Source organism: Lepidochelys olivacea (assembly GCF_965140295.1).
Source record: "Lepidochelys olivacea isolate rLepOli2 genome assembly, chromosome: 3".
Taxonomy (NCBI): domain Eukaryota; kingdom Metazoa; phylum Chordata; order Testudines; family Cheloniidae; genus Lepidochelys; species Lepidochelys olivacea.
Window position 1 is genome coordinate 83,639,715 of NC_140413.1, and position 26,175 is coordinate 83,665,889.

Genomic DNA, 26,175 nt, shown 5'->3' on the forward strand with positions numbered 1-26,175 from the left:
TGGTTAGTTGTAACTCCCTTTGATAAAGACTATATGGCTGACATGTCAGTGGACTTTTAAAAGGAAGGATGGTCTTGTGGTTAAGGCCCTGGATTGGGACTCAGGAAAATTAACTTTAGTTTCCAGTTCTGCCATAGACTTCCTGTGTGTCCTCAGAAAAGTCACTTAATCTCTCTGTGCACCAGTTCTTCATCTATATAATAGCGATAATACTACTTCTTGTCTCCTATACTTTGTCTGTCTTGCCCGTTTGGATGGTAAACTCTTTGGGACGTAATCTGGCTCTTACCATCTATACATATAGCATACACATATAGTGTATATAGCATCTAGCACAATGAGGCCAATCTCTTTTGGGGTGCCCAGCATGCCAGCATAACTATGCCTCCAAATACATTGGTAGGGCAGAGTCAAAGTTATCTCTGCTTCCTACCCTCTCCTACTCCACTGCACGAGCAAGGGACATAGCAGCTCTGTGTAGCCTGCTACCTCTCCCCCCAACCCACGTGCAGGAAGTGGAAATACATCCCTTAGTGTTCTCACCATTCTCCATTAAATATGAATTTTCTTTACAACATATTTCTGTCTGATCTCTTTTGGAAGGTATTTACTGACATGGAAGGTGTGCCAGCCAATTTCAATTTTAACAAATAGTCTAGTTCATAGATTTCATAGAATTTAAGTACAGAAGGGACCATTTTAAAAAGAGATTCTAAGTAACTAAGCATTTCAGTCCATGCCAGGACTGTGCCCCGGTAGTCAAGAAGGAAGCCTGGTCTCTTCTTGTGATGTGAATCTGGGAAAAATAAAAGTGGGCCTAACTCTACTGGTAATTCTGGCAAATTAATTCCAACTATCCAATGCTGGTCTCATTGAATACTGAGCTATATAAACTTTTCTTAAATAGGATAAATTATGTTTAAAAATCTCAGTGCACACCTCAGTCACTCAATAGTCCAGGGGAATATTAGGAGGGAGAGCCTATCACCTATAGGTCAATGGTTCCAGCCTGTGAACTATTGAAGGTCCTTACCATTTAGTGACTGCTCAGAGATGAACTGGTGGGCTAAATTCTTTGTAGAGTGCCTAGCATCATGGGGTCCTGAACCATGATTGGGGATCCTAGGTGCTACCACATTATAAATAATACAAACTAATAATTAGCTTAGTTCTCAGCGGACAAATATCAGTGTCACAACTGTACCCTTGGTGATATCCTTACCAGAGTCTGAACTACCCTTTAATTCCTATAGGTGGCCTCTGCAGACATGCTCACAGAGTCAAACCTTGATGATCCTAAATGAGGTGTGTGTTAACTGCATTGAAATTTCCCTTTGTTGTTGGAACCTATGTTTATCCCAATTAATTCAATGTCCCCATTCCATCAGGAAAATTGAGGATTACTTGTATCCATATTAAAATGTACTAAATCTTGTAGTTGACATCTAAATTATATCCTATATCTGTTGAAGTGTTGTCTCCTATAATAAAATAATGGTGAAAGACTCCTAATGGGAGCCACTCAGATTTGCAATGGAGACAAAATACATAATTAGGGCCAAATACTGAGCCATACTCAGTTTTGACTTACTGAGAAAGGCATGCAGCATCAGAGCCTCACTTTTTTATAACCATTTAAAATCAAATTATTTCAGACACTACGGCTAATCCATAATTATAAATAAACCAAGGATAATTTTATTTGTCTTCTGAGCTAATTCTATTTTTTTCTTCTGCCATGAAACACATTAGAAGCAAACCAATTTTTCAATAGGCAGTTGTCTATAACTGGTACTTGGGAAGATGCTATTTTTGTATTAAATCGAATTTTAAAAAGTAAATACAAATCTGTGCAGTACTCATACATTTATGTTGCTATGTTGTATATTTATACCTACATTTATGTTACTAGTTCTATATCTGGTATACCCGTTGGCTTTGCCAGACTGTAGAAGTAATTAACAGAGCCTTCCATGGAGCTATTTAGGAGTGGTTTCTATTACAGTATGTACTCCAAAGAGGAAGTCAAGTGGAATTATATGCATATACATACATGTCTGAACATGTTCCCCTAGTCACTCAAAGTGCGGAATGAAATTTTGAAGAGACACTGTCATATTATATTTGGCGTAAAATATAGATTTTCTAAAAATAACTTTTACAAAGTTTAAAATCAAGGGAAACAATTCCATGAATGTAGAACAAATATTACAATGAAAACAGTTTTTAAAACAAAACGAAAGCAAAACAAAACAAAACACAACAAAAAAACCCCTCTGTTGTGTTTACAACCCAATAGTGAAATGATTACAAACAATATATATTGAAATAATGTGTTAGTGGATGAGCACCTAAGTGAATCTGACTAAAATGAACTATAAACAGAAGTGATACTAATTAGTCTATTTGCATTGTCCAAAATGAGATAAATACAGAAAGTCAACAAACAGTATAATAATAATAATACAAAAATACGTTGCACTTTTACAGCAACTTCTATATGAGAATCTCAAAGGACTTTACAACCAGAAATCAATTATACCCCACAACTCCATTATGAAGTAAATACATATAATCCCTATTTTACAGATGGGGAAACTGAGGTACAGCAAATGAAGTGACATCTTCAAGATCACACATCGACAGTGGCAGAGTGGATTAATAAAAAAAAGTAAGTTAGATGTTCTCCCGCCCTCTACTTTGAATAAATTAAGATGTTTGTAGCCAGGCACTGGGCTTTACAATATTATATAGTTAATAGGGTGGTGTCTCTTTAAGTCTGTATCGCTTTGCAATGTGATAGAAACATACATGGCCTGATACCATATGACACACTCTGACTCTACTTTCTGAATGTCCTGACTTTCGAGGAGTTAAAGACAGACTATTAACAGAGCAGTTGACAGAGACAGATCTCTATGATAACACAGGTTTCTGTAGTAGCTTGGAAACTTGCCCCTCTGCTTGCGGCTTAGCTCATCAGCCCTCCCAGTGGGCGGGGACACGGCTGCTGTATGGTTAGGTTGAGCCTCGCTGCGTGCGTCTATAACTTTGTGTTGCTTGCTGCTGCTGGTGGTGGTTAGGAGAAGGAATGTGGAAGTCAGTAGAGTGCAGGGTGACAGGCTGGTCGGGCGAGCTGCAGCAGCAGCAGCATTATTTCTCCCTGGCAGATCATTTGCTTTTCCCCTTCTGTTTACAGAGGTACCGTGCGGTTGTTTGCCTTCTCCTCCTTTGCCTTTAAAGGGAAGGCGACTAGAAGCCGAAGACGCAGCAGCCGGAGAATCAGGAAACCATGCGCCAGCACTGCTTTTTCCTCCTGTGAATCTGGATCTTTATTTTTGCTGGAGAGGGTAGAGGTTGCTGCTGGTTCTTCCCCTTCCCTCCTTCCCCTGCCGATGTGTCTTCCTCTGTCCCTTTTGCCAGTGTTTTTTAAATGACTTGAGCGGAGGGGGGAAAAACTGTCAAGATGGCAGCAGCAGGAGCAAGGAGGTTATGAATGTGGTGTTGATGCTGGAACAAAACCCATCCTCTTGGCAGCCCGACGGAGGGCTTAAAGCTTCTGGACCTGTTGGAAGACTGGTGATTTGATTTGTTTTTGTTTTGCTTTCCTCGCAAAAAGGATAAAAAATCCAGAGTGGCTTTTTCTTCCCCTGTTCGGTTGGTTGTGAAATTTAGTTTTGTATATATATATCTATAGATCTGTATATTTTTTGGAAAGTGGAATGCATAAGTACGGCAAATGCTAGTGTGCGATTGGAGGTACATTAAGACTTCAGCTCCCTCTGGGGCGTTTTGAAGGAGGAAAAAGTCATCAATGTAATTTGAAGGACCCCTCTCTCTTTCCCCCGGCCAGAGAGAGAGAAAGGGACACGTCTGCCAGAGCAGCCGGGAGCAGGCTTGGTGGTGTTGGAGGGGTCTCTCTCCGCTGGATACAGCGTGATTGCCAGTGGAGCGCTTCTGCAGCTGCATGGAGTGAAACATAAACAAACACACACCACTGAGCTGCACCAACTCCACTGCGTTTGGGCTGCCGCTGGCGCCATCCCCCCCACCCATCGCGCTCAAGGGGCGCATCTGGAACCTCTGGCCTTGCCTGATCCCTTATTGATCGCCTTGTGATTATTAGTGGTATTGTGTGTGTGTGTGTGCACTGTCTGCTGGGAGAGGGGGCGGGGGAAGGCAGGAGGCTGCAGGACTTTAATGGAGAGTGGCATGTTCACTCGCTCCCCCCTGCCTGGTAGGCACTGATCCGCAGCGGCAGGAGGAGGACTGGGGTCCGGACCTGTCTATCCCATCGCAGCACCAGGAGCAGCAGCAGCGGGAGGAGGGGAAGCCAAGATGGCAGAGGCGTCTCCCGCTGCCCCCCTCTCCCCCCTGGACGTGGAGCTGGACCCCGAGTTCGAGCCCCAGAGCCGGCCCCGCTCCTGCACTTGGCCCCTACAGAGGCCTGAGTTGCAGGCGAGCCCGGCCAAGCCCTCGGGGGAAGCGGCCGCGGACGCCGCCTCCATGATCCCCGAGGAGGAGGACGACGAGGAGGAAGGGGGCAGCTCGCCCATGGCCATCGGCAGTGGCGGCGGAGGGGAAGCGCTGGCCCCGGAGGAGGCGGCGCGGCTGCTGGCCCCGCTGTCCGGGGTCGGGACGGAGGGCTCGGGCCAGGCCCCCGGGGCAGCGGCCGCCGGGGGCAGCGGGCTGGGCGGCGGGCAGCCGGCGGCGGCGGCGGCGGCGCCGCGGAAATGCTCGTCCCGGCGGAACGCGTGGGGCAACCTGTCCTACGCCGACCTGATCACCCGCGCCATCGAGAGCGCCCCGGACAAGCGGCTCACCCTGTCCCAGATCTACGACTGGATGGTGCGCTGCGTGCCCTACTTCAAGGATAAGGGCGACAGCAACAGCTCGGCCGGCTGGAAGGTGAGGGGGGCCGGGGTGCCCCGGGACCAGAGGGGGGCTGGAAGGGGAGGGGTGGCGGAGCGATGGCGGCGGGGCGGGGGGGCCCCGGTGGAAGAGGGCAGGGGGCCGGGAGGTGCCCCGGGGGGGCAGGAGTGGCACTCGGGACGGGGGCTAGGGAGGCTCTCGGGCGGCGGTCCCGGGGTAAAGGTACAGGGAGGGTGCCCGGGAGGAGGCGGGAGGGGGGGGGGTCCCCGCGGGCGCGCTCAGCCAGGTAAACCCAGTAGCAGGCCCGTGTGCGGCACCCCCGGTGCGCTGGTGCGGAGGAGCTGGCGTGGCACGGGGCGGGCTGGCCCCCTGGTCGGAGGGGCGATGTGTGACCGAGGCGCCCTCGCCCGGAATTAAAGTAATTAACTTGTTCGCGTAACGCTGAGGAGCAGCGTGTTCGTGCAGCGTCCGTGGAGCACAATACTTCGATCCCAGCCCCTCACTTCGCAGGCAGCGGGCCCGTCAGTGCACCAGCCGGGGGAGCGTGGGGAGTAGGGCTTTCCTGCCTTTGAAACGCAAGAAGCAGATACTCGGGGGAGACCTTGGACTCTTGGGCCTCTCAACCATTTGAGCTCCTCGTCTTGCACCTTCCTCTTCCTTGGAGTGACATCTGCCAGGCAAACTCTGCCTTGCACGGTTCTCCAGTTAAATATTAAACGTGGGAGGCACCGGAGTCCAATGAGCTTCCTGGAAAGCTCTGGTGAGACTCCTCTTCTTATTGCTTGGCTGGCCGGGCCCCAGCACCTGCTGCTGACTGAACCGGTAGCTGATGTTTGCTAATTTGAGAGTGACCCAGACTGCCTCCACTATGTACTAGCGAAGCAGGCGGCTTCTCGGCTGGGAGAGGGGCTCTCTGTTTAGATGAACTTGGCTGACTCCTCTCTGTTGGCCCACGTCAGTTTCTTTAATGCTCGAGGCACGTGATTTAAAGGGGGTGTGTGGCGTGGCCTCTGAGATCACAGTGACCCTGCTGCAGCCAAATAAAATGTTAACTGTTGGACGAATTGTCTCGGTGTGCTTAGCCTGATGTGCTTAAATGGACACCGTCAACCTGAAATCTAGTCAGTTAAAAATGAGTTAAGAGTAATTGCGGGGACCACATCTGCGTTGGAATCCCCCTGTAGGTCGTGACAGCTTATGCTCAAATAAATTTGTTAGTCTCCAAGGTGCCACAGTACTCCTTTTCTTTTTGCGAATACAGACGAACACGACTGCTACTCTGAAACCTGTCAATTTTTGTGGTTTTACAATCGCATTTTCTGAATTCGGAGGAAAAAAAAGTCCCCCCTTCTTCCCTTGCTCTGCAGAAGACTCAGCCAGACCTGAAGAAGAGCTCTGTGCAAGCCCGAAAGCTTGTCTCTCTCACCAACAGAAGTTAGTCCAATAAAAGATATGATGACCTAACCCACCTTGTTTCTCACAGAAACAGTAAAAATTAACTAAATACAGAGGAAACAGTGGGAAGACTATACACAGAATGCTGTCAAATGATCAAAACAACAAACTGAAAATAGACAAATATGTTTTCTTCAATTTTTTTCAATTATAGGAATCTTAGCTGTTGCATGTGACAGTAGTAGGCCAAAAATATACAGATGCAAATCTCAGAGTTCAAATATAGAATTACTACTAGTTTTTCAAGAAAAATTCAAATTCCTCCCTCCACCCAAAAAAAGCCAAGTAAGGTATATGCTTTTCTTTACAAAGTTAAATTAATGGTGGAATTCTTTAAAGGGTGACTTCTCTGAATGTTTGGAATTTTTTTCCTGGTATGTTAGTGCATATAGGGACAACATCAATTGAAAAATCACACATATCTGAGAAATTTCTATTTACAGTTTTTACAAATCACACCTATGATTACTATAACGTAAAGACATTAGAGAAAAAATCATTTTCCAGATTGTTTACTTTGTGCATGTGAAAACACATTGTATATAGTCAGGCTTTTGCTTTTGAAGATCGCTTTTAAAATAAAGGTCTTACTAGTAGCTAATATTGGGTAGACAACATTTTAAAAGTACTTTACAAAAAGCGTTTGCTTTGGTATTGCATGTTCATCTGTTAGTATGCCATTTGCTAAAATGCCATTTATTTAAATGTTGCAGCTGCACAGTAAGAATGGGCATTTGCACGATGTAGGTGCTGTTTACAAAGGAGGGAAGACTGGTTCAGTTAAATTACATCGTGGTGCCACTATGTGCCATTTAGGATTGAGCGTCTTAGTGGATGATAGGAGGAGGATTCTTGAGGAAGTTTTAGCATACAGTATTATATAGAAGTTAACTTTCCTGCTAAATCTCCTTATTTGATTCAAATAATAGAGAGCTTACATGATATAAAACAAATGAGTTGGAAATGTATAAGCTGGAAGAGTCTCATATATTCTCATGCTAGTAACCCATTCTTATGTTTTGATTTCTGAGTAAGACATACCACTAGGAAATTAATTTGAATACAGATGCAGGATTTTCCCCTCCCAAATGGAGCATTACAGGAAAAATGTTTGCACTGCATTTGACTCAGGTTAGGGAAATATTTTAAGAAAAAAGGCCAGTTGTTTAATTCAAGACTGATATCTTAAAAACAGATGCATTTTAAAATTGGATGCCTATTTTATACATTGAATTTGATGAGCTTCCACAAGCATGATAGAGAGTGTGATAAGGCTTAAATCGAATATGACAATCCTTGCTTTCAAATATATACCTTTATGTCCTTTGCAAAAGCATTGGTTTCAGACCTCAGCTGTTCTGTCTTATCTGCTATGACAAATCCAGTCTTTTATTGAATACTTTGAGTTTTCAGTCAATGATATCAAATCAAATGGAACTAAAAATTATAATACAACCTATAATGTATAGGGTCTAATACTACTTCCATTGAATTTGGTGGCAAAATTCCTACTGACTTTAGTGGAAGTAGGATCTTGGCCATCATGCAAAGTGCTAACATTGATTAGTATGCTTAATACGCTTGCAGTTTTTCTGACAATTTATACTTTTAATTTGATATTGATTCCATTTCTGTGCAGTATTAACTGGTACTCGGAGCTAATTAAAATATTAAAAACTTGGATCCTTTGAGATTTCACTGATATAATTTAGTTCAGAAGTTTCTCACTGGTCTCTAAAATGACCTTCATCAGAAGATGAGGGCACATTAGAAGCTCAAAATCTTGTTTATGGTTGAGTGCAAGTTGTCTTTGAAACTGACGGTAACATGTTTGATTTTGTTAGCAATCTGTGCATATGTGTGTGTGTGGCTGATAGGAATGTGATAAAGTCGGGAAAGGAGAGGTCAGGAGCTAATAATCTGCCAGGCATCCCAAAACAGAGGTTTTAATTTCTGACAGGATTAGTGTTCTTTTTAAGGTGTGCATATGCATTTAAAACAGGGATCTTTCTGTTTCTTGACTGGAATATCAGTTACTTTTTTGTGGAAACAATCCTGTTAGACTCCATCTACATCTGAAATGGGTTGTTTCCACAGTAGCTTGGAGAGTGATTCCCAGCTCCTGTGTGCTAGCACGGCTTGAGCTAGCATCTAAATAAAGACGCGTGGGTGCGGCCACAGAGGTGGTGTCTTGTGCTGGCTGCCTGAGTGAAGTCCTGCCCACTGCCCTGGGAATGTATTCAGATGGCTAGGCTGAACTGCTGCCCATTCTGCCGTGGCCACTCTGCTCTTTTTAGGCGCTAGCTCAAGCAGAGTAAGGAGCATACATATACTTGTGTTGGGAATTACACCTCCCAGCTGCTGTGTAGACATCCTATTGGTATCTAAAACACAGTAAATGAATATACACTGTTTTATCATTTTATTTCCCTCATAAGTATGGGATATAACTGTTTAAAGGACATATGACTAAGCTTTTCACTTTGGACCTTGGGAAAAGTGACAGGGAAACTGAGATTTTAAAAATGATAAAGATTTGTGTATGAGAAAGCCTTTTACCATAGTCTACAATTATTTTATTATATAAATAATTTGAGCTTCATAGACAAAGAACACATTTAACAGTGTTATTTCCCGCTTGCATCAAAAGGGGAAACTGTCATTTTAAATAAAGGTGAAAAAGATAACTTAGTTTTATTATCATACATGTTATATATGAAATATTAATTTTGTTTCCAGTGTAATCAGCAGAAGAACATACTTCATAAAACTATCTTAGATTATTCTCCCCCAGAACAATGACTTTAAAAGCTATAAATTAAAATTACAACTATCATTCACCTGCTTTTTTTTTTTTTTTTGCCTAGGGCATTAAAGCAGAAATGAATATTCAGGTGTGGTTAGGAAGACAACATTATGTTTCCTCTAATTCAAATAAGATTTGTCCAGTTCACACACCAACAGGCTGATTTGTTTCCCCCCCCACTCGCAACCCATTGGAATGTTAGCTTATCTAATGGTGGTTGGCAGCTAACTAGTGCAGTAATATAATAAATCTTCCTAGATGCAGCATACACTCTAGTATACTCACATGCAGTCTTTTCAATACTGACCTATATGTTTCCAAACCACCCACAGTTATTTAGATATATGATTCAATATCTGCTCACTGCTTTGAAGAGTGATAAAAGTGAGTATTTTAGTATTTGATGTCTATGAAAAAAATGCTTTGAAAGAAAGAGACTGTGTATGCTCTGTTGTACAGAAGCACATGTCCTGATAGTGTCTTGTCAGTGCACAATATGTAGGCGAATTTTATCATTACTACCACAGAGGTTCCTGTTCACCAGACTTGCACGTGTTCAGTTTCTAAATGAAAGTATCTAATGCCACATCAAAATGCTGCATTAAAAATATGCATTCACAAAATCAGTGTATTAGAACTGATTTTTATTACTTTGTTAAATTGTTCAGGATTCAGTAACTTCCTTTGCTCAATATTTTCCATCTGCCCTGAATGGTATCTTCAGGCACCTTTGTATGTAGGTTGGAGGAATGTGCAGTTTCACTGTAACTTCTGTAAGTACTTTGGTATCTCTTGCTATAATATTATTTTGTAACTTCTTATGGCAATACGTTGTGAAACTCAATTCTTTCTCTACATGAAGAGTACACTAGAGGGACTATTTTCCTCTTTATTGAGCAGAATCCCAAGACTGTGAAATTGGTCCTTTATGAACATCTACCAATAATTCCTGAGTTTAAATGCAGACCATTTGTTTTGTTTTATTTTTGTATCATGAGCCTAATAGTTTTTCACATGTTCCTTACGAAGGATAAAGACCAGTTACTAGTATGTGTAATTGTTTTTGGAAACTTTATTTGAAAGGTGACACCAAACATGAATATACTATAATTCAGCTTTGTTTTTAGTGACTGTAAAACCTACCTAGATGTTGTAATTGTTAAATGTCACTGCGGGCTTGTCTACACATGGAGTTACTCCATAATAGCTATTCCTGATTAATTCCACACATTGACACTCTTATTCTGCAATAAGCATGTTTCATTCCAAATTATCTGAATTCACTTCAAAGTGGATTAAGCTAATTCAGAATAAGGCAGTCTTCTGTTAGAATAAGAACATCCACACATGCAATTAATCAGGTATAGTAACTGGCAATAGTTAATGAATAGTTTAAATTCACATCCTGCCTTATTCTGGATTATTTTTTATGTGTAGACAGAGAGTCCCACATGTCTTTGATATGAGCCTCTGTCTATGAGATTTAGTTATCCATCTAGATATCTGGTAAATGTGCCAGGAATAGGTAATCAGGAATAGCTGTTTTGGAATAACTCCCCATGTAGACAAGCCCTCAGTGACATCCAAGGTCAGCACCGTTTTTGAAAGACTGTGGGGAGGGAGCAGCACCAATCTCTTCCCTTCTCACTTCTCTTCCAGTAGGAACTGCACTTAGCTTCTCTAAGGGTATGTCTACACTACCCATGTTACAGCACGGCTGCAGCAGCGCTGTGACATGGGCAGTGTAGACACGCTTTATTGCCGGGGAAGAGCTCTCCCGGCGATTAAAAAAAACCCACCCCGAACGAGCAATAATGCACTGTCCATACTGGCACTTTTCAGCGCTAAAACTTTTGTTGCTCAGGGGTGTGTTTTTTCACACCTCTGCACCACAAAAGGTTTAGCGCTGAAAGTGGAAGTGTAGACACAGCCTAATAGGAGCAGCAGAATGAAATTTACCAGAATCGCATCAGTTGCACTCTGTGCACTACTTCCCTTTTCTGGGACCCGACTATCTGGAGTAATTGTTTTCCAGCTTTGTACTATATTCTTTATTTTTATGTGAAATCTAAAGTAGTTTAATGATTCATACAGAAGTGTGTGGACAAGGAACTGTAGTATGACTGTTTAGATAGCCATTTAGTAAAGCACTTAAGCACATGTTTAACTTTAAACATGTGAGTAGCCCTTTGGGGCTTCTGCGATATTACTTGGATGCTTAAAATACATGTTTCAGAGCTTTGCTAGTTCAACGCCTTAGTGTGTTGTGCTTTGGTGAACTATTTAAGTGAGTTTGGTCAGTGTACTCAGAACTGAACAAAATAAAGAGACTACACAGTTCCTGCCCAAAATTCTAAATTGGCAGACTATACAGTTCTCACATCAGATGGATGGAAGATGATCCAAACTGTAGCTCACAAAAGCTTATGCTCAAATAAATTTGTTAGTCTCTAAGGTTCCACAAGTACTCCTTTTCTTTTCACTATTTAAAATGGTAAATCTTTTTTGCTTTCTTTTTAACCTTCCAGTAGAAGTCAGAGGTAGGTAATAAGGCACATAAACTGATGGTCATGACCATCTTACATCCATTATTTCATCTTATATCTGTTGACTCATCTACCTATGCTTTAGATATCTGAATAACCTGCATTAAAATTGCTCAGTTTCTCCAACATTTGCATCCATGTAGTAGCTATTGTAGGTGCGATGGAGCTATTTGACAGTGTTTCTCCAATCATGTTCAACTGAGGAATGCCTTTACTGAAGGGCCTTTCTGATACAGATGTGTCTGCCACCTCAGCTGATGTCGCTATCCCCAAATAATCACAGGTTCTGAAAATGTTAAGTGAGGCCCAAATAGCGTTCACAGCAGAGGTAGACAGAGCTCTTGATAAGTGTGCAGAATGACCTACCTGATAACAGAACACTCTGGGGTTTGGGTTGCTTTCGGTGTGGCTACCGAAATGTATTGCAGTGTTTAGTAGTAACTTGTCAAGTTATGTGCAAAATCATTCAATTCAATACTGCTTGCTTAGCACCACAGCAGTTTAATGACAATTATTTATGCTATTTCATTTTTGTACACTTTCCTGACCATTACTACACGCTATAGTTCTCAGTCCTGTCTAGGCTAGGAAAATGTGGTGTGTTTAGCAAACATGATAGCTAACACATGTTAATTAACATGTTTTAAACACCACGTAGCACCTAGGGTAAACAAAGACAGGGGCCTAGTTTTCCTTTAGCCTGTGGCCCCTTTTAGAGTTTAGAGAGATTAAGACCCTTTACAGTGCCATAGAGATGTAAACCGGCCTTAATATAAACCAGAAACAGACTCAGCAGTGTTTAAAAATGTGCTAGCAGGTTGTTGTGAACCCTAGATTCCTTTCTAGAGTTGACCATGACCAGCTAATATGTTACTGAAGGTGTTGTTTAAATGGTAGGTACAGAGTCATGTTTAAAAACTTGTTAGCTAACGTGTTACCTAACATGTTTTCAAACACAACTTACTTTCCTTGTCTAGACTGGACCTGTATTTACTTCTGTATTGTTGTATATTTATCATTGTGTTCTACTCTGTTCTCATGCTATGGCAGGTTGGCCTCAGCTTTTCTACCACATGGAATAAATGATTAAGAATAAATTATTTAAATTGAATAATTTTGGAACATCGCTTTCATGATCTAAAGGCATTTGTTTATTTTAACTAGAAGACCTTCTGTATTAGTTTGATCTATATTCCTCTAACCATACACCAGCATCCTTATAGTCTGAGAGTGTGCACTCTTTGTATGTCAGTATGGGACTCTAGCTCTAGACAGAGATTTCAGATCCTCCAAAGGTCCCCCCCCCCTTTTTTTTTTGAGCAAGGGTAGTTCTGGACTTGTTCGCCCACTTGATTACCTGTAAATAGAGATTTTCTTCTTTCTGGGTGCTCAGTCAGCACCTGTACCCCAACATTAACAATCAAATTCAAACTTAAAATATTGTTTATTGAAGAACTAAAGAAAACAAGCAAGAGAAGAATCTGAGTGTAATTTTGAGAGATGAAAAGCCATGATAGTACAGACTTTGATGGTATGTCTACATAACATGTTCTTACCCGATTTTATAGCCTTAACTTCCTCTACTATGCACACAGAAAATCTCTGGCCTGGATTTGGGGTGCTTTAAGCCCAGGCTAGCTTACCTGACTGGGGGTGCAGGTTAGAGCCCAGGCTTCACTTTATCTCAGTCTGGAATCCATCCACTTTTCAGTGAGGATGCAGATAAAATTACTCAAATACTGATATTCCTCCAGTTCCCTTCCCACATTCTTTTTCAATTGACACAGTTGACTGGGAAAGAATCCTAGAACAGCTCAGCCCAAAGAGCCCTGGGTTATGCACTCAGATGCACATGAGTGAGTGCAGAAACAAGAGGACACAAAAAGAAAAGGAGTACTTGTGGCACCTTAGAGACTAACCAGTTTATTTGAGCATAAGCTTTTGTGAGCTACAGCTCACTTCATCGGATGCATACTGTGGAAACTGCAGAAGACATTATATACACAGAGACCATGAAACAATACCTCCTCCCACCCCACTCTCCTGCTGGTAATAGCTTATCTAAAGTGATCACTCTCCTTACAATGTGTATGATAATCAAGTTGGGCCAATTCCACCATGATTTCAACAATTTCAACAATTTCCATCCCACCAGCAGGAGAGTGGGGTGTGAGGAGGTATTGTTTCATGGTCTCTGTGTATATAATGTCTTCTGCAGTTTCCACAGTATGCATCCGATGAAGTGAGCTGTAGCTCACGAAAGCTTATGCTCAAATAAATTGGTTAGTCTCTAAGGTGCCACAAGTACTCCTTTTCTTTTTGCGAATACAGACTAACACGGCTGTTACTCTGAAAAATGAGGACACAGTAACACAGGTAGACGTTTGCTATGGAAGTACCCAAACCTGGGCTATGCTAACTTGGGTGCTCAGACCTGAGTGCCAATCACCTGCGTTAACTGTGTGGTGTAGCCCTAGCCTGAGACTTAGTCTCAAAGCTAAAAGTTTGTAAATGTAGAATTTACTAATTATTTGCAAACTCCTCCTCTCTCAGGGTGAAATTTCCCCCAGTGCTGAGGTTCAGCACAAGGCTCTATGCACTACCTAAGCCACATAAGTCCTTAATATAAAATGTAAGTAAAGTATAGAGATTTATGAGTAGGGGCCTACTTAATTCTCAGTTTTGCGGATTTCACTGAAATTGTGAAATACGGGATTGTTTGCTAAATTAACCTTCAAAATATAAATATGTATTATTCATAAATGTGCTGCAAAACTTCTGTGATTACCACAATGCAAAAACAGATGTCTATAATGCAATATCACTGCAATCATCATAGTGTATAGTTGATTGAGAGTGTCTGTCAAGTTGCATGACATAGACTGAAGTGAGCACGACAGTCAATATAGTAGATCTTAGATTGAGACTGTGTCAATGGTTAGGACAATAAGTGAGCACGGGAGCCATCAGGTCGAGCGAAAGGATCGTTATTGCATATAAAGATGGCTGACAAATCAACAAAAGCCAAAAAACATTTCTGCTTTGAGTCGTGTGAAGCAGCACCTAGTAAGAACCTTACCTGCAGACGGTGGTGAATTGTTTTGTTCATCTCGCAGCGTGACTCTAGGTTTGTTCAGAAAAAACATGATTGATCGTCATTTTGATTCTGAATCACCTATGAACCAAAAAGCATGTGCAGAGGCTACGGATCAGAACACAAAACTCACGACGGTGGCCACACTGTTTAAAAGAACAAAGAAAGTAGTTTAGCAAAAAGAAACCTACAGTGGAGTTAGTGGAGACCTTCACTGCTGTCAACATACCTTCAGAAACAAATGGATAATCTGAAACAAAGAGAGTACTTTAGAAAGCTCCCATGTGCAAACGAATTTTGCCAAGATTATCTAGAAGAAGTAATTGCGAAGCATGTTCAGTCTACAAAATCTGTGCTGGTGGAATATAATTCCACTTCAGTTGTAGCTGATGGAGAAAAAGATGCACAGGATATGTACTTACTCCACTTTTTATTTGTATCTGGCAGCTGGAAAGACAACTGCATGCCTGTTTTCCTAACAGAACCATTCTGCTTGACTTCATAAATTTTTCAACTGAATCACAAGCTGTAGTAAAGGTTGTTGTAAACTAAGGCTTAGATTTCAGCAAGGTCTCAGCATTTCTCTCTGACGTGATGTACATGTGCAAAGCTTTCTCTGATGTACTACAAGGAACGATGCCCAGTGTAATTCATGTTACCTGTAATGCACATTTCCTTTTAATGGCCGTTGATCTCTTGTGCACACATTTCCTTCATGTGGATATGCTGGATTCTTCTTTTAAAAAAATATTCAAGCATTGTCTAAGCTGTAAACTACGATTCAAGGCCAATCAAAGTGTTAGCCAAGCAGTGATGCTTCCACCTGAAGTGATCACAAGGTGAAATTCATGGTTTAATGCAGTTGCTTACCACCATGCAAAGAATATTAAATACTACCAGCAGCACTTTGGGTGTGAGGCGCTTGAAATCACATCAGGCACACAGTCTTTGCCTAAAGTCTCTGAGCGACATTGAAGACCAGGTGAAGTTCGTGGCTGAGAATGCAGTCCAGTTCATGCAGCTTCTAACATGGTTTGAAAGTCGGCAGGTTTTGATTCACAAAGCATACAACAAACTAATAGATCTGATCCGAGATATGGCATCGGAGCAACTTTCAGGCTGGCAAACAGAAAATAGCTGCAGGCATGAAGTGTTCCAGTAAAGAGCAGAAAAGTTAAACCACTACTACAGGTATGATCAGTCACTTCCACCTCTGTTTAAACCACCAGCTGCTTACTTTTTGAGTGCTTTTCACTTTTTCAACCCAAATCAGGGGCCTTTTCTGTGGTTTGACCCTGAGGTAATTCAAGCAATTCCTGAGGTGGGAGAAAGATAATGACAATGAATGTGCTTACCTGACCTTTGTCAAAGAATGCCAGATGCCAGTAAAAGTAACTCAGTTTTGGGACTCTGTTTCTGATTGGTTTCCAAATCTCTACAAGTTGACAAAATGCTACCTTACAGTTCCTACCAATTCTGTGGATGCAGAATGTGCAGTTTCAATGTATGGACAGGTATTCACCCCACAGAGACAGAAAAAATGAACTGCAACTGCTGGTGGATGCTGCATGCCGGTGTTTAACAATTAAAATGGACTATTTTATTTAAGTAAGCATATATATGTATTTCTAAGCTTTATGTACAACTTTGTGTATTATACTTTATTATTACTAATTCATTTAGCAGCCTTCTTTATTCAGGGCAACTTGCAAAGGTGATAGTAAGTATAGGGGGGTAGCCGTGTTAGTCTGTATCCACAAAAACAACGAGGAGTCCGGTGGCACCTTAAAGACTAACAGATTTATTTGGGCATAAGCTTTTGTGGGTAAAAAACCCACTTCTTCACTCCTCATTGTAAAGGTGATAGTAGTACAGTACAATACTTGTTGTATATATACTGTATGAACACACCTGTGAAATTTGCTATTTATGCCATGAGCAAGTTGTGAAAAATGTGGGATTTCTCCGCCATTTAAGTAGACCCTTATTTATGAGGGCTCCCAGGGTTGGGGTGAATTTCATCTTTGATACAACTTGCAGCTTGGGTAGATAGGCATCTTCCAAAAGTCAGAGGTTGTTTTTTTGGGGTGGTGCGGAAGGGGGTGGGGGAGTGTTTTGTCTTTTCCCCTTATCTTTATGGAGAGTTTTGCTGTACAAGATTCCTGCACAGTTATACTGTATAACAGTTTTCACCTGTATAGAACATTTTAGTTTTAGAAGAGGTAGAGTCATCTTCTATAACTTCATTTTTATTCAGAAGGAAGTAACCTATGTAAGTCCTCTCTAACTTATACTTCAATATAGCTGTACTTGAGAAGATTGTTTTGACACAATTTCAGTCTGTGATTGTAAGCATTACTATTTCAAGGGCTCACTGTTATCCTTGCTGTGCTGAAAACTGTTTGATTACTCATTCTGACAATACAGTTCCCACCCTCCCCTGTTTATCCACATAGATCAGAAGCCTCTGCCTGGGGGGAGCTGCTACAATTCGGATGCAAATTCTAGTGTAGCTTCTTTGTACCCTGCTCAGTCATTGTTAACACCTGACAGGGAATCTGACCAATGTGCATGGTGTGTTCATAACCAGAAACAAAGTAATGAGTCTCCAAAGTCTCATAATTAATATGCTTTGCTAAACCAGACTAATACTGAAAATAGTAGATTCACTTTTTCTGCAAGCATAAACACAGAGGGTTCAGAGGCTCTCTAGTGAATGCCATTTACAAATATCTCAAAGCAAATTTCAACTTGAAGTCAAAAGGAGCTTCCTGTGCTCAACATCCGGTCCAAGTTGGGCACTGAAAAAACAGAGACATCCAAAATCAGTGAAAAGAAAAGGAGTACTTGTGGCACCTTAGAGACTAACCAATTTATTTGAGCATGAGCCGAAAGCTCATGCTCAAATAAAGTGGTTAGTCTCTAAGGTGCCACAAGTACTCCTTTTCTTTTTGCGAATACAGACTAACACGGCTGTTACTCTGAAACCAAAATCAGTGGTCACCCTTGGAAATGTTGCCTTTAATCTGTGGAGATACATTTGTGTTCTTTATGGATCATGTTGTATGGATTAGCCCACTCTTCACCATGACTACTACCACAAAGATATTTGATTTCCAATCTCTAGTACTAGCTATCCCCAGCACCACCCCTGCATTTCATCTAGACTCCTTCTCTGCATCTTTCTCTCATTCAGTTATAATTTTGATTCTGTCATCTGTATCTGTGTGCAAATTTGAAAGGGTTGTTCTGTCTGTTCAGTATTATTCTGGCTGTGCTATCAATTAGGTGGTATCAAAGAAAACAGTCGTACTTGTGGGCATCACAACAAGGATTTACTGTTAATAAGCAAAGCGTAGTTTACAACGGTCTGAAAAAAGTCGAGGGCTTTTAATATGTGTACTAGCAATATTTTCATTTAATTCAGAGGTGAATATTCATTTTAAATTCTTCAGAGAAAGTTTAATCCATCAGTCCGTCTTTTTATTGATCATTTCCCCAGTACCTCCTGATCCTCTAATCAGCTTCTTTTGGTATAACTGCAGCAGTCATGAACAAAATGCATCTACGCCTGGAGCTCTCCAGTTAAATCTTTCTGTTTCAGAGATGTTACAGAAAATGTTGGTTTACCCTTTCAGACAGCAGGATAGGTTTCACATCTGTCTTTTTCTTCTTCGCCTTCCACTTCGTTGCTGAAAACCTCCCTTTGGTTTCTTGTGTCTACAAATTCAAGGACTTGTAGACATCCATTGTTCCACCTTCTGCTTGGTGCTGTATTGGTCAGTGCTTCTCTCAGCTGTTTCCAACAGTCTCAGAATAAAACTCCAAATGACTGAGGCCCTGGTCATGTAGTGAGAACAATGCTGCACACACACCCTGGCACCTCTCTGGAGCCACATTATCTGTCCAAAGCCATTTGGCAAGATCAAGGTCTTGGACTCTTGGAAGAATTTGTACTTAGCAGCTTGTACTTGAAAATTTCTCCCCCAAGGAGGTAGCGTTACGAAAACAGTCCATCTGGAAGTGTGTAAGCAAGTTTTCCTTCCTCACCCCCACCGTTACCTCTTTTTCCGCCCATGCTTTTGAATAGAACAGTGCTCAAGTTTCTGCAGTTTATATTCAGAATATTTGCTTCTGGTCTCACAGTTTGACCTAGAGTATTTATGGAAGTTGAATTTCCTGGTTCTTAAAATCTTGCTAAAGGATGGGCCTAGCAAGAATATAATTCAGATCAAAACTTTCCCAAAGTTTGTGCGAGTTGATGCCTGAAGTTCTGGTATAGACCTATCTCTAGCATAAATATATGTTTGCTGGCACCTCATGGAGGCAATTTACCTGTTGTATTCATTGGTTTCTTGATAAGCCCAGTACATAAAGCTGCCTTCTGATAAGAGGAGAATATTGTAATACAAACAATGCCTTTGTGAGACTTTTAACAGGGCTCCTAAATTGTCACTTTTTCTCAGATTGGTCACGCTCTGGGCACAGTGGTGTGGTTTCTTGAAAGCCTCTCAACTGCCATTTGTTTTCCTAGACTGCTCTAGACTTCAGCTCTGACTTTCAGAAGATTTTCCAGGAATTTGCAAGAGGAGACAGTGCTGTTTCAAGTCATTGCACAAGATGTGTAAACTGAGACATGTAAACTCACCGTCCCAGTTTTATGCAACAAAATCTGTTCTACTAGAAGTTTCACTTTCTTCTGAAACTCAAAAACCATTTGTCGAACAGGTCAGGTTTCCAACTGAATGGTCGTCTTTTATTCATCAAAATGATAATTTTATGAATTTCCCATAACCACCTGCTACTTTTCAGTAGCTTGGGCTGTAAACATAATCAAATTAAAGAGACGTTTAATCTATCCAAGAGTGTAAAATTGAAATCATCTCAGAGAGTTGAATGGCTAGGGCAGGAGATTTCAAATTCTGTTTAAGCAGTGACTAACATCTCAAAATCCAGCAGTATTATTGTTGCTGTTGTTATTCTGCTGACAGTATGTCGATCACTCTGTAAAGCATGTACAACTTAGCTCAGCCACAGACAAAGCAGTTCAAATTAAAATGATATACTAGATGATTGCACGTGTTTGCAATTGGGTAGAAATCCCATATGGGGTACTGTTTGTTAAAAGTCTTCGGGGAAGGGAGTGTGTTTTAAGGAGGTATTTGAAGGGCAAAGGGAGACCATTTTCAATACAGGCAAAGCAAAGCTATTTGGGGCACAAGGAGGTGGTGATGTAGGAGGAGTGAGAGGAGGAGTACGAACTTGATGCAAAAAGTGATTAGCTATGAGGTGTCTATAAATCAGATATACTGGACCTGGAGGTGCAGTTTAGAATACGTGGCAGAATAAAATTGTTACCTAATCTAAAAAAATAATTCCCCCAGTATCTTTAAAAATTAAAATATATTTAAAATATATGTTGAATGTCTCTCACCACCCACTCAAGTCCTCCAAAATGCAAGTGTTCCTCGCCCCTAGTGTTTTCTTCCCTTTCCTCTAGGACTCAACAACATATCAACCATCCTTGGTAGGTGAGTTGGACATGCCAGCTGGACAGAACTTTTCCTGTGCATACCCATAAGACTTCATTACAATCTGTGGGAGGATGTGTACATTTTTTCCCTAATTTTGCCTGCCATTTCTGAATGTGGAAGAGGAATCCAAGAAGATAAATACTGTGCGTGAAATCCTGGTCCCAGTGAAGTCAGTGGAGCCAGGATTTCACTGCATGTGTATATAATTTTAAAAGGAGTACTGCTAGGTAGGAAAGCTAGGTCCCTGTACGGTAAGAACAGCTCCATTTCTATATTTTAGACCCTGGAGGGAAGAAGATGATGCTAATTGCAAGAAAAACTAGTTGACTGCTTGGTACTGTGTTTAAAATGAAGGGGGAATAACACTGATTGAATGACCTATTTTGGCTTCCTCAAGATCATTTTTTTCAATCTTGTCCTGTGCATTGTATGATACATATTTTGGATCTCACGTAAATTAGTACCTTTATTTACTAAGAATTTTAGCCTTAGAGCATTAACTGTGAAGTTTCCTCTTGCCATGTGACACACTGGCAACAGTTTTCCTACTTCTGTGAAGACTCCTTGCCATGCAACACTCTGACAATAGTTTTTTGTACAAAATAGTGACCTGTCAGGAATTGTATAAAATAGGGCACTGAAGTAGCCTAATTTAGAGGTAGTCAGAGCATAAATCAACACTTCTGTCTGCTTGCAACGGTTAAGGCCAACGTAGAGAAATGTTTCCTACATGGTAAAATGACGCTTATAACATGGCCAATTTTTGCCTGTTTTTCATGCAAACAATAAAAAGCGTATCCCTGACACAAAGGCAACCTGCTACCAAATTTTTAAGTCAGGCTCCAAAGCATGGGACGCTAGAGCTTCTCAAAAAAAAAAAACTATTGTAAGATTATTATTTTTTTAACACGAGCACAGCAATGTATTTATCCCTGATGTCATTGTCGGAAACAACTGAACAATTTTTGTTAAAACTTGAAAAAAAAATTAAAAATATTACCTCAGCAGCTGCCAGCCTGGGAAACTTTAGCTGTTAAAGTTTGGCATCGTTATAAGCAAGTGGAAACAGGGTTTTATAATGGGAAGTGTTGGGCAACCGTAAGTATAGGCAGAGCTACCAGTACCATCTATAATTTACAGTTTTACTTATGAGTAGTCCTGTTGCTTTACTTATGAAACTGTGTAGTTGCTTGAGTGGTCGTATCCATTTCATTGGAACTACTTGTGTAAGTAACAAGGTGGATAAAAAAATGAATTTTTAAAAATTGATTTTTTTAATTTAAGTAGAATTTTTGATTTAAATACAGGTTTATATTTTTTTTAAAAGCAAGTTATAATTAAATCTGAAATTTTGACAACCTATGGTAAGGCCTAAATTTACTATCATATATTAAAATAATTTAAGTTAATTAGAGAATAATAATATTAAGCAGTACATGTTTGTTGCCAAATTTTTTTTTAAAAACAGACCACTGAACAGAGGAAGTCACTGGTAAAACATCTGGAACCAGGGTTTATTGAAGTGCTAAACCAGCTTTTCACAGCAGTAGCCTCTTTTGCAGGTGCAAAGAGAATAGATTTTTTATTTCAGTCTGTTAAACTAGTTCAGCTCAATTCAAATTTAGGAAATCAATGGGGAGTTGAAAAAGCAGGAAATCCTGGTGTCCTCTTTCAATATACGAATAAAAACCAGGGGTGAGAAGATGAGATCTACTGGTTATAAAATCTTGAAGGGCATGGTGACCAGAAACAATTTGTTCTGTTCACTAACTACAGATAAAATACTTCCTTTGTTTAATAATTCAGTTAGTTTTAAATGTAAAACATGTTTTGATAAACATGTTTTTGATAAACTTTTTTCTTATAAATCCAGAAAGGTAGTTTTATTTAACTAATACATAAATTAAAATGCTGGTTTTGTGCTTTTTAATTGAATTGTAATTTCTGTCCAAATAGAGCTCGACACAAATCACAAGTAAAAAAAAAAAATCATCTAGTAAATAAGAAATACATCATTCATCATTTTCTAACATAATACAAAGTTTAAAAATTAAAATAACAAATAAATGTACGTTGTATAATTGCTGAAATAAATGTGTATGGATATAGTGTATTCTCCTGGTTAGCAAAAAGAAGCACCAAATCTAGTGTAAAAACTATATTTATATTACAAATCACATGTTTTTATGGGTACCAACTAATGAGAATCAGCTTTTCTTTAGGAAAATAACTAGAAAGTACAAATACAAAAGAAAATTAAAATGGATATGGTAAATCAAGGTTTCCTGCTTGCTGATTTAAATCATGATGTTAACGTCGCTTTGATTTCAATCAAACCACCCTGGGAAGTAAGGATTGTTTGTTTGTATGAAGGATGCAGGATCAGGCCCTAAATATGCAGACTTAAATTTCTGTTTTGCTGCGGCTCTTCGCTAAACAGTAAAAATCATCTAGGATGGTACTTCAGTACTCACAGCCCATGATGTTAACAGAGCAGTAGTTAAACTATTGAGCAGTTCAGACAAAGTCTTAGAATTCTATTCCTTGTCTGCTTTGTGACAGATGGGAGTGAATTAATCATAGTTTCTTCCAACCTTCCCGTAATTCTGAGATACATTTGTTAGTGAAGGGAAATACTTCAAGTAAAAACAGACTTAAAAACAACAGGTTATAAGCTGAACTGCAGAAGTGCTCCATTTGCCACCCTCTTGCCTTAGCAAGCCCATAGGCAGCTGTCTTTCCTATTTTACCAAGTTAGTGAAAAGGACAAGTGAGAGTGGCAAGGCTTTGAAAGAGAGAAATCTACACAAATGGCCACTTGTGTCAATTCATAGTGATAGAGCCAAATGTGGCCTTAATGTAAGTGGGTGCCACAGTAAAGTCAGCAGAGTTTGTCTCATAAAAGCCCCCACCTACTCCGTCTGCTAGGGTGTGTATTCACTGCAGAGTTACCTGGGCTCTTACTTTAGCTCAGCCCCCCGCCCCCCAGTTCCCACACACTAACCTTTTACCTGGGTTTTAAACATCAAAGCCTAAAAATGCTGACAAAATATGTTACATATAACAATTGTTCTAATATCAATGGTGAGGGTTTTGTTTTCAAAAACAATTGGTGGGAAGAAAGAGTAGGAGGAAGCTCTTTGATAATATGCAAAGTATAAAGATATAGAGCCCACAGCCAATGCACAATCTATACCTGCCTTTAGCACATAGCCTTTTAATCTGCATATTTGGAATAGGAAATACGAGGAGATTTTTCCTGGCAACTTCCTGTTTTCCTGAACTCTTCAACCTCTCCTCCTACCCTTATGCACTTTCTTGAATAGGCTTGGTAAATACTACACATATGCATGAAAAACTGAGAGCAGTTTTTTGAGATAGGAAATACAGAGAGAATCCGTCTGATCCCTTATCTAAAACTGCAAGGTGATGCTTAAATATGCAGCAATATACCCCATGTATTTGGGTACAGAATTTGTTCCTTTCTTTCTTAGGGCCCGACCCAACTCCTATTAGACTAGAGAGTTTTCAGCTGTGCTGAAGATGTAGCACTGTCCCCATGGCACTTTTATTGGTGTAATTTATGTCGCTCAGGGGGTGGTTTATTTACAATCCTGAGTGACATAAATTATGCTGACATAAGGTATAGTGTAGACAGGCCTTAGAGTCAAGATTCTTGTTGACTTTATTGGGAGTTGGATCAATTCATGTAATGGTAAGATCAACCATTTATTTGCTTTTAAAAAATACAGAGATTTGCACACAGCTTGCATGTTTTAAATCTTTCTTTATGTACCTGTAACTTCATTCAGTTGAAATAATGTGAATGAGCACATGCACAGGTACATACACAATTCAAAGTCAAAGCTGTTGTTTCCCCCCCCTTAGTGTGAAATATATATTTTATTCGCTGTCAGTGCTCTCAAGGCCACTGTCGTGGCTCTATAGGCTAAAGGGTTCACTTGTACTAACTGCTGTACTTCAGATACTGTGCTTTAGTGCTCCAGACTATTGATAACAGCTGTTTAATCACATCTCTGGGTCATGATGTACTGGGATTTTCTGAGAGGCTGTGACCTTGGGGGGAGGGGAGGGAGTGAGGGATGTAATGTTTCCAAGAATTGGAGACACCCTGTGCAGTTGAGCTAGAGCATACTGCTGGATCAATGACTAGCATTGGCGGGATTTTGCTGTAGGGGAATCTTACAGCTGCATCACAATCTTGTTATGAATGGGTGACTGTTAATTGAGGTGTTCTACTGCAATATGGAGTCAGATATTTGTGCTGGGGAGGGAACTTAAACAGTAGATTTCTGCTAAGTATTTTCCTTGCAGTATTATAACACATACTCTAAAAGTTTTGTGCCGTTTATATTTTTAGAAAAATATCATTGGGTCATCTGGAAATATAAACTTGGGATCTTGAAGCAAGTTAATTTGGGGTAATGTTTAATCTACTATATTGCAGAAGTCCTTTACTTTTGATTCCAAGATGTTTTTAATGTTTGGTTTTGTAGTTTTGTACCATACATGTTTAAACTAAAGAGGGGGAAAACAAACTAAAAAAAAAAGGGGGGGGGGAGTTTTAGAAAATGCAGAATCTAACAGTAACATCTTGTATAGTATTATAATGAAAATTATTAGAATCACTTCACATGAATATGTTCCGAGGGCCATGGTGACAGCAATAACCACTGCAGATGCTCTTGTCTTTTGGTAATATGTGGGTGAATTTTTATCCTCTTAAAAATGAGGGACTAATAGCATTTTTGTGAACCAAGCTATTACAAAGCCGGCCCTTTGCAAGTTTTTCTACACAAGTTTTGCCAGTGTACCTCAATCTTTTATCTGCAGCACCACCTTCTACCCAGTCATTGCAAGTCTTGAGTAGACTGCTAATCATGTGACATTGTGTGGTCATTTTGTAATGTACTAGGAAGACAGTACTAAGCTACTTTTAATTTATGACCTAACAGTTAGGTTACAAACTACTGCATTGACCACTATGCCCTATTAACTTTTCATGGTACATGTTTTTATAGTTGCACATGTTCATTTTTTGCAGGTATATTGTGGAAATCTGACAGGTCTATTAAGATGAGGTATTGTTTACATTAGCACTTTTGTAGTTCCTGAATTCACAAGAAATCCCCTATGGAATTATAGTCCCATCATTCACAGTTGTCTGTTGTTTATTCTGTATGTAATTGACTGTCAAAACATTGCATTTAATTCAGGCACTGGTGGGATTTTCCTCAGAATGTCTATGTAATATTAAGCCAGTCAGGAGTTACAAATGTAAATATGTTTACATAGAAATGAGGAATGCATGAAAGCTGGCACTGCTTAAGCAGCCAAAAGCAGCATGATTAGATGCTAGAGGGACACTGAAAATGTAGGTTGCCTAAGTATGCCCCCAGAAGTAAATCCCAACAAGCAGTGCTTAAAATATTTTTCTTTCTAATATGCTATGTACTATGGCTATTTATACAAGAGGGTCAAAAAGAGCACAGGATTGGTTTTGATGATAAAGCAGGCAGATGTTTCATTAAAAGGCTATCTTTTTTTCTCTGACTGTGAAACCTAAGGATTTTAAAATTGTTTTTAGGTAATTTATTGGATATAACAGTGTAGCCATGGGCTTTAAGCAAATACTTAATCCATCTCTACTTTTCTCTTTGTGCTTAGAGAAATGTAGTCTGTATCTCAACTGGCCTTTGTTTTCAGTTTTCCTGAGCAGTAGCACTGTAGCCAACAATAACTGGGAGATCTCTGACGTATGTGTTTCATAACTGAAAGTTAGACATTCTTCACAAGCTATCATATTTAGTGCTGTGTGTATGGGCACACACACACACACACACACAC

General features: G+C 40.3%; 1 protein-coding gene across 1 annotated transcript in view; it reads left to right on the forward strand.

The window, feature by feature from the left end:
* Nucleotides 1-2,833: 2,833 nt before the first annotated feature.
* FOXO3 (forkhead box O3) overlaps nucleotides 2,834-26,175 on the forward strand; it is a 153,737-nt gene continuing 130,395 nt past the window's right edge. Inside the window, exon 1 of the mRNA XM_084622115.1 lies at nucleotides 2,834-4,908. Coding sequence (XP_084478241.1) covers nucleotides 4,339-4,908 — 570 coding nt within the window. The 5' untranslated portion in view covers nucleotides 2,834-4,338. The remainder of the gene's footprint in view (nucleotides 4,909-26,175) is intronic.